Source organism: Teleopsis dalmanni, chromosome 1 (assembly GCF_002237135.1).
Source record: "Teleopsis dalmanni isolate 2A chromosome 1, ASM223713v2, whole genome shotgun sequence".
Lineage (NCBI taxonomy): Eukaryota > Metazoa > Arthropoda > Insecta > Diptera > Diopsidae > Teleopsis > Teleopsis dalmanni.
In genome coordinates this window covers 176754055-176763753 of record NC_051846.1, presented here as the reverse complement: position 1 = coordinate 176763753, position 9699 = coordinate 176754055, and the positions used below count along the sequence as shown (strand labels likewise).

Here is a 9699-nt window from a genome sequence, read left to right as displayed (position 1 = left end):
TAGAGGTTTAAAACTACCTTAAATATTTGGCAAAGCTTGCAATGATTCTTAAAAATGAAGGCCCCTAGACTAGTAAGTCGGCGCTACGCAAAATATAAATACTAAGCAATGTCTTTTTCTTGAAAAATTCAATAGTTGACCTTTCAGAACTTCTTTTCCTGCAGAAGTATAAATAGATTTATACGCCACATAGATATTATATGTGTTGGTCAAAATATAATGCTTTAAACTGCTCATTGCAACAATTACTGGTTAAAGAATTTTTTGATTTATTGAGCAGCATTCATTATTGTTCTATTTAATAATAGTGTCAAAAAAAAAACAGTTCAACTATAGTCTAATGCCGCCCTTTGCCTGTAACAATAGCAAATACACCCACAAGTGTTGTTTCGCAATTGCTTGCCTTCATCTTGCTAGTGGAAATTTGTATATATTTCGAATTTGGAACGCATTTTACATTCTTAACTTTAAAATACATAGAGCTGCTTGTCTGTATAAAAAAAAAATTTGCGTCCTTGGACCTTTGTATATTTAAGGCAACTCACAAATTGAAATTGCAGCAAAATCACTAAAATTATCAGATCAAATTTTAGTATGGCTTTTTTCAGATACATTATATTTCCTGACAAATAACACAGACAACTGTTCATTATACCAGCAATTAAGTACAAAAACAGCAAGAAATAAGTTTTAATTAACTTGCATTACTAAAATTACTAGGTTGTTTGCGAATACATTAACAAACGATTAACTAATAATGATATTAACTCATCAATGGTCATCTACATACATTTTAAAAACAACATTATTTTTTAAATAAATAAATATATGTACAATAATTACAATAATTAAGCTATTATTTTATAAATTGATGGATCTAACAATAGAATCATACATATAGACCCTTCACATATTGATTAAATGAAACCATTGACTTTGTCAAGCTCTTTGTAACGCAGTCAAAAAGTCAACGTAGATGCATACCAAAACCCAGTAATATAAACAAAATTTACTATAAATCACTGTTTATGTGTCTAGTACATATATTTAACATTTCCCCTGGATTTTTGGCATATTTTTGAAAAATATAATTTTTTTTATTGAAAATCAATTTGAGTTAAGCAACTTTGGGCGTTATAACCTATGACATCCTGTCATTTTTCGGGTAGCTTAATAATTCCTACAATGTAAAACTTTTGTTTCAACGACTCTTCGGTTGATGAATTTATTACCATTCAGACAGTTTTGCAGATACCAAAACATATACCATTCGGATGGTACATCAGCATTTTCCCACTATGTTCTGTCAATTTGTTCTGAGGTATCAAAGATGTATGTGACCTTGCATTATAGTCACTTCTTCTAATTGTTTCATTCCAGCGGTCGAGTTCTGAGCAATAGATAACCGATTTAACTCTTGCACAGGGCTGACTTAACACAACATTGTTTGCTATGATGGTTTGTGTTCGATATTTCCGTATGTAATCAATTTTTTATTGCCTGTAATAATGTGCTTCAAACATAACATGGATCGATTTTGTTGTGTTACAGAACCACTTCACTGATTATTTCAGATATTTCAGAAATATTCAAATCAATACAACTTTTTTCGAAAGCGGCAAATAATCCAACTTCCAAACTTGTGTTCCTTTGTTATAACCGGATGAGTTTAACCAGATGTATGAGCACCAAATTTATCTGGTGACCAAAAAGAAACGCACATACGTTTCTCAATTATAATATTTCCAATTATTTTTATGGAAGTTCCTTGTATAAAGGAATAAATTTATAAACGATTTAATAATTTAAGTATTCATTTATAACAGTTGATCGGCTTAAAAAATGATCAATTGTCTTACAACCTGTTAATCGTTTAAGTAGAGGTTCCAGTACCGTAAGTTAATTGCGTGGTCCTGTTAATTTTTTATCTAGAAGAAGTGCTATAATATCCATTTTAGACTCCATAGTTAAGGGTTCTTAGGAAAAGTGTTGAATTTATGTATTCACATTCCCCAATTTCTCTTAGAGTAGACTCAATCGTATATTTGAGAAAAAGATGCAAATAAAAAGAGGATACAAAAGTGATTATGCCAGAATGTCCTCAAGAATTCTTCTATAATACAACGAGAATAAGAAAGAGAAACAAAAATCTTTAAGTAGAAACACAAGAAGATTTTTCTTCCCTTTTTAATTAAGGAAAGTGTAAAAAAACAAAAAACAAATGCACAACAACAACTTCAGAAGTTAAGCAGTTAATGAACATTAACTTGCATAATGAGAAAAGGGTATAAGGTGCTGTTATATTAATATTATTATTATTTTTATTATTATTATTAAGCGGAGTATTTGTTGCAAGGAAAACCCAATTTCTTTCTATTAGCTATCTGAGAACCTGGAAAAATATACATTTTGGTGTGGTTTATACAAAGACTATTAAAAACTATACGAAAAAAACAACAATCACCGATAATAACTTCTCACATTGATCCATGTTAAACTGTCTCTGTTACCAAAAGTGCATGAACATGATCTGAAAGTCCTTTAAAATTAAAAAAATAGCAGAATACCATCCATTTATTGAAGGAAACGTATAATGAAATTATAATATCCAAAAGCAAATCCGTTTCGGGTGATTTGATACGGTGGAACTAATTAGTAATTGACATTTATTTTCGACATTAGATAACAACATCAAACAGACAACTTGAAATGTGCTAATGAGAAATGAGATTTTCTTTATTTAAATTAAATTTTATTTCCACTTTTTTCAAAACACTACTTATATCGGAGATAGATGATACTATATAAACTCTATGAACCCTACTCCAAACAACATAAAATAAAATAAAATTAACTATCTAAGAACGTTACGCCATGTCAATATTACTATTCAATATTTGTATCAATTTTAATTTTTTTCACGCCCGATAGATTTAATTCGCTTTTCTTCATAATCGAAATATAAAATAACGTCTCCAATATCATCATAGGGAAATCCTTCCATAAATCGAAAACTAAATTTATATGAACCTATGGGTGGTAAAACAGGCCAAAATGTATTATCCAGTAAACCATTTCTAAGGAACAAATGGCCCTGTAATTTAAAATATTTAATACTTTTGCTATAACATATATATATATAAATTGCTACACATTTGTACTTACACTATAAGGGCAAGAATGGTTTACATTGGAAAATTTTAGAAATTGATTAAATAACATTTTTCCATATAATAAATATTTCTGTTTCTGAAAGACTTGACATAAATTTTGTGTCACATTAATCAAAAATGGTCGATATATATTAAGTGAGTTCTTGGACCAAAGTTGTATGTTGACCTTTAAACATCATCTATTAAAAGCAAAAAGAGAAAATAAATTCCATTACCTACAGTTATATTCCTTAAAATATCCACAATATCAGAGTCCATATTAAATAGTGTTGTTTCCCAATTGATGGCCTTCATCTTACAAGTGGAATTTCGTATATATTTCGGATTTGGTAAGCAATCTATATTCTTCACTTTATAGTACATTGAACTGCTAATTATCTATAAAAAAAATATTAACTCTGTTGGAACTTCGAATATTTAAGGCAACTCACTAATTCAAACTGCAGCAACATCACTAAGATTATTAGATCAAATTTTAGTGTGGTTCTTTTTAGATACATTATATTTACTGTTACTTTATTCTAGTAAGTAAAAACAAAAATAGCTGGAAAAAAGCCATAACTAATTTGCATAAAAATTTAATTACGGTATATGCGAATATAATTACCGACAGTTTAATTCATAGTGATGTCAGCTCATCATTAAAAGTTATGTATTGCCTCTTTGTATCCACTTATATTTCAAAAGCTAAATTTTTTTTAACATTTTTTAAATACATACTCTATTTGTAATAATTAAACTTATTATTTATTTTATAAATTTATTTACTATATTTAACTATTTGCCGAGTTTCAGTAATTAATAGAATCATGTACTCTCATACCTTAAGCACTGATTAAATAAGACCGATCAGTTTGTCAAACTCTTTACAACGCACTGGAAAATTAAATGGGAATAAGTATATAAGTATAAAAGTAATCATTTTGAAAAACATATCTATATCTATATATATTTCTTCCTTATCACTAACTTAAGAGTGAAGAACTAATACCAGTATTATTACAAATAATGGCATGGCCCTCTTAGTTGGATCATAAGACAAATTTAAATCTATATCATGTCTGTAACATATCAGAATATAAAACTGATGATGAATTGATCTTGTTTATTTAGAAGAAAAGAACAAAAAAAACGTTATGACTTCGAATGACAAAAAAGGGGTATTGTAATCCAACCACGTTCATTTTTTTCAGAACTCATATATTTCCTATGCACATTTAAAATATCAAATTAGGGAGCCAGCTATGTGAGTCACCTATTTGTCCTTAATCTAACTGCCATGTGTTAGCAGGTTACAGTCATGAATGAAATCCTCATAGCAACAATTAGAGGGCTGACTAGTAGTACAGAGGTTCTCAGTGTACTTTAAGTACTATGTTAAGAATATATCACGCTCTAACATTAAAGAAATCGACAAATACCAAAAAAGGAAGTTTTCACGTACATATGATCTGTTATTATAAACCTACCTGACCTCTATAATGAAAGCAAAGCCATTTAATTTTCCGTCTGGGGGCAGAAAAAATATAAGACTTCCCACACGAATTTCAGCAGTTTGAAGTGAAAGCGCAAGAGGTTCATTCTTCCTTTATTCTAGAAGATTATGAAAACCACAAACAAATTTACAAACACAATAACTTCAGAAAATTGAGCTGCTAATAAATATTAACTTACCTAAACTGAAGTGGGTATAAGGTATTGTTACTTTATTATTATTATTTTTAAGTGGGGAATACACCGAGACTAAGGAGATATATTATGCTAACCTCATCTGCTTTAACCAATTATTAAGCTTTAAAATAATGTTACCAACTGTGACGGTTGTATTCTTTTTTAAATATTATGAGGTCTGTGCTCTATATAGACAGTTAAACTCTTGCTTAATTACAGACACTTGGAGAGAAATTATTCAAACGTATCAATTAACGATCAAACGATTAACTAATAATGATATTAACTCATCAATGGTCATCTACATACAGTGGCGTAACTACAGGGAAGCAACTGGAAGCAACGCTTTCGGGCCCCCGAATTTAGGGGGCCCCACTATAAATTTTTGTATTCATTGTATTTATTTTTAATAAATTCTCAAAAGTGGGACGAAACGTTTTTTGTTGGAATAACTTCATATTGATTTTATAAAATATACGTAAATTTTAAATTTAAAGTATATAATATGTATGTACTTCAAATAAAATATTAAACCTATTTATAAAATAAAAAAGTTTTTCTAAGAAAAATATGTGTCTTACTCGAGAGACTTATATGGAAGCTATATTTAGATTTAAACCCATTTGAAAATAATTTTGTACGTTGTCTTTTGCAAATATCAGTACTGTATACACCAAATTCCATTTGAATACCTTTATTAAAAACGGAGAAACCTCATATCCGATTGTTAAGTTTATATCACAGCTACAAGAAATAGACGTCCAATTTCAATCAAATCAAATGGTGAAAAGTATGTGTGTAAAGTTTCATTCGAAGAGTTCAAAAGCTGAGAGAGTAGTTTGAACTGAAAAAGTATATATATATTGTACTGATATATACTTAATGGTATTTCCGACGTTTCCTATAATGCGTTACGAAAATCTTGACAAACCTTATATATCCTTTTCACATTTTTTCGTGTAAAGAGTATAAAAAGAGGGGCCCCTTAGTATGTTGGTAGGGGCCCCTTAGTTAGAATTTGCTTACAGGCCTAAAAAATGTAGTTACGCCACTGTCTACATACATTTTAAAAACAACATTATTTTTTAAATAAATAAATATGTGTACAATAATTACAATAATTAAGCTATTATTTTATAAATTAATGGATCTAACAATAGAATCATACATATAGACCCTTCACATATTGATTAAATGAAACCATTGACTTTGTCAAGCTCTTTGTAACGCAGTCAAAAAGTCAACGTAGATGCATACCAAAACCCAGTAAAATAAATAAAAGGAAGGAGAATCCCAAACAAGAGTGGCGCAACTTGCCATACAGTGCTTTTAATAATGGATTTACTTCGAAATATATTTGGTAACAACTTTATTTCTATAAGTGATCCTGTTAACTGGTACCCTTGATTGAACACCTCTCAATTACTTTTTGGTGGGGCTATGACAAGTCATTAGTTTATGCCGACAAACCAGCATTGAGAACTCTTAAAGCATTGGAAGCCAATGTTCATGACACCATATGACGCAATAAGGCCACATTTATTGAAAAATATAGTCAAAAATTGGACTGATCGAATTGATGATATTGCTCATAGCAGCGACAAACATATATTGGTAATCATATTCAAAAAAATAATGCCATTAAATTTTCTGCCAGATTATAATAAAGAAAGTTCCGTTCCAATAATATTTCTGGTTTGTATTATCATTTCATGTTCTCATGCAACTAAAAATATATCCGATATTAGCTTGCAGTGTCATTTACGAAATCTGGTTAGAACTTTGATATTTTCTTTGCATAATGTGAGGCTCAATAATTACATATATATATATATATATAGTATAACATTTACATTAATGGTTCAAAAAGTGTTTTCGTTTTTTTTCCATCGATTATTTAAACATATTTTTCGGCAAAAAATTTCACAGTTGAACTGCATTTGTTATTAAAATATTTTGTTTGCTGATATAACAATAATTTTTGGGTAAAAATAGTTTTGCACAACAATTAACTATCATTAACTATATAAATTATTATATTCAATCATATGGAAAAAGGCAGTATTGATCAATATATTCATCATATAAATATTGTCTTTCAAATTCAGTCGTAACCAAAAAATATCAAAAAAGTAGGCACAGTAAAAAATTGACAGTCTTCAAACAGTAAAATTGTGATTTGACTGTCTGCATAACATAACAGTTAAACTTACCAAAACGGAAACTTAATTAATCTAAAGTGTGCAAACTTGATAGTCAGACATAATTAATTTGTAATAAATAAAATAATAATGAATAAATATTAATAAAATTAGTATTTTATATATGTGTATATATAACATAATATTAATAACAATTTAAGCCAACAATTTGCTCTACTGATTTCGCAATTTATATCAAGAGCAATTCATTTTGCTACTTATAATGTTGTTTAAAAATATTTCCGAATTTAGAATTACGTTAACATAACTAAATATTTTTTTTATTATTACAGAAATATAATGACAACTAAAATAATAGCAATTAAAAATTTTTATTTTAAAATAATAATAATAATAAGTGGTTGATTACACACAAGCATATATAATGTATAATAGAGCAGAAAATTTATTGCTAATGGATACAATGCAGTTTTCTAATAACTAAATTTTTATAATTAATAAGAATTACAAATAGCAATTAATAATAATTCGCAGATCGTAGATCATTCACTGAATAATCATGAAGCTTATAGGCAATACATAAATTAGTCAATGAGATAGGTGGGACCCTGTAGTACCCCCAGCTATCAAAGAGTAAAAGTTCCCAGTTACGCTGACTCGAAAAAAGGATCAACATATATATACATATAAACTCATTTTTGTCGAAAAACATATCGAAAAATTACAAGATTACCCAAAAATGGAATTTAAAAAAAAACAATTAAATAATTTAAAAAACAAAAGGCGAAAAGTAACTATAATTAATTTAATATACAGCAAATCAGTTGGCTAGTGAACACTCAGTCTTAGTTTCAAATTTGGCAGGGCACAAGTTGGTACTTGCAGTCTCAAAAAATAATTTACGAATAATTAAATCTAACAAATAATTCTAAGACCACTGTTGATGTGTATTTGGCAATACTTGAAACAACTGTATGATCAGCCAAACAAAAATTCAATTAATACAAAATAAATGAAAATATTGTTGTTACAATTCACTACTGTTCGAAACCTCTCTATTTATTACAATAACTTCTATCAAGTAAAATAGTCACTAGCGTGATAGCTGACGTTAAAATCAAATTTAATACAAAATCAAATTCAATTTTTAACCATTCAATCATTTATGGAAATAATGTAATATCAGTCTGGTGAACTAAATTTACATAACAGATTAGATTTTGTAATAGTTTCATTTTAACCCTGTGCTTTCCCGTAGAAAAATCTTAGAATAGTCTTCCGCTAGTTTGAAATTTTTAATTTTTCATTATCTTTTTGTTTGCTTTTTTTATTTCTAATTAGAAAACAATGTTTTGTTTTTCGCTTATCAGTTCAAAACACTTTATCATTGTCAATAGTCAAGTTCACAAATTATAAAAGTTGCATTGCAAAAGTAGTCTTCCGATCAGAACACCTACGACTTGCCACTAAAAAAGTTCACGACAGAGAAATGTGCGCGTTCCAAAGAAATTTGCTGCTTGCACTCCTTGGCATATCTGCGATATTAACGCAAGCCAACGCAGCCTCACTGAATAGCACAAAGCCTAGTGTGCGCATCGTTGGCGGTTTACCAGCGAATGACATAAATATACCTTATGTCGTATCGCTAGTCACCTACGGATATCACTTTTGTGGGGGCGCTATCATAAATTCACGCACCGTAGCCACTGCTGCACACTGCCTAGCACATACCACAGCGCGCCTGATCAAAGTGCACGCAGGTGCAAAAACGCGCTCAACAAGTGAGGGAGTAATGAAGACGGTATCAGCAATTTTTTACAACAAAGCATGGACATCTAGCAGAATGGATCAAGATGCAGGTCTAGTACGTTTAACAAGTCCATTCGATTTTGGCAATACCATACAACCAATTCCTTTGGCGAAATCAGGAGAAACTTTGCGTGATGGTAGTCTCGCTATGGTGGCCGGTTGGGGTTATACCAGCAACAATGGTGACGACTCAGAAATCTTGCGCTATGCCACGGTACCAATTGTTAATCAGGCGGCCTGTAATCGATTGATGGCCTCAAAAATAACAGATTACATGTTATGTGCTGGCTATTTGATGGGTGGTGTGGATGCCTGCCAAAAGGACTCTGGCGGCCCACTGGTTTCTAATGGTAAACTAATTGGTATCGTTTCCTGGGGTGTTGGATGTGCACTACCCGACAAGCCAGGAGTTTATGCACGCGTATCCGCACTAAGAACTTGGTTCGACAATACGTTGTGGGATAATTACAAAGAAACGCTGTGAAAAAACTTCGAAGCAAACGAATGTAGTCGCTTAGGTTTAGTGAATAAATTGAAAATTGTATTTATTACGCATATTGTGTATTCATTTTTGTCTTCACTAATTTCAGTCAGTTAAGATACATAAATTATAAGGTAAACGTATTTACCTGTGGTAAGTTGCTAAATGTAGCGGCATTAGTTTGAAGCAGCATTCAAGTGAATGCACAAATAAAAGCGATTGTAGGTGACAGTGGACATTAGGCATGGAACAACGGCGACTGTTTTGCGGACTGCGTTTTTGTCCGTGACTGTGCACCTCGAGCACTCTTAAATGCTTCAAGCCTAATACAATTTGATATCTCTATAATGCAGCCACTGAATATGACCAAATACGTATGAAGTTACATTTCTGTTCCGAGAAT

The 9699-nt window shown here is 30.3% G+C and overlaps 1 protein-coding gene across 1 annotated transcript; it reads left to right on the top strand.

Moving 5' to 3' along the window:
- The first annotated feature begins 8458 nt into the window (after positions 1-8458).
- On the top strand, positions 8459-9367 carry LOC119671090 (trypsin 3A1). The gene has a single exon (XM_038081602.1). The coding sequence runs from the start codon at positions 8496-8498 to the stop codon at positions 9297-9299; it is 804 nt and encodes a 267-aa protein (XP_037937530.1). The 5' UTR covers positions 8459-8495; the 3' UTR covers positions 9300-9367.
- The last annotated feature ends 332 nt before the right edge of the window (positions 9368-9699 follow it).

Coding starts and splice junctions, on each gene's coding strand:
- LOC119671090 (XM_038081602.1), top strand. CDS start 8,496: ATGTGCGCGTTCCAAAGAAATTTGCTGCTTGCACTCCTTGGCATATCT.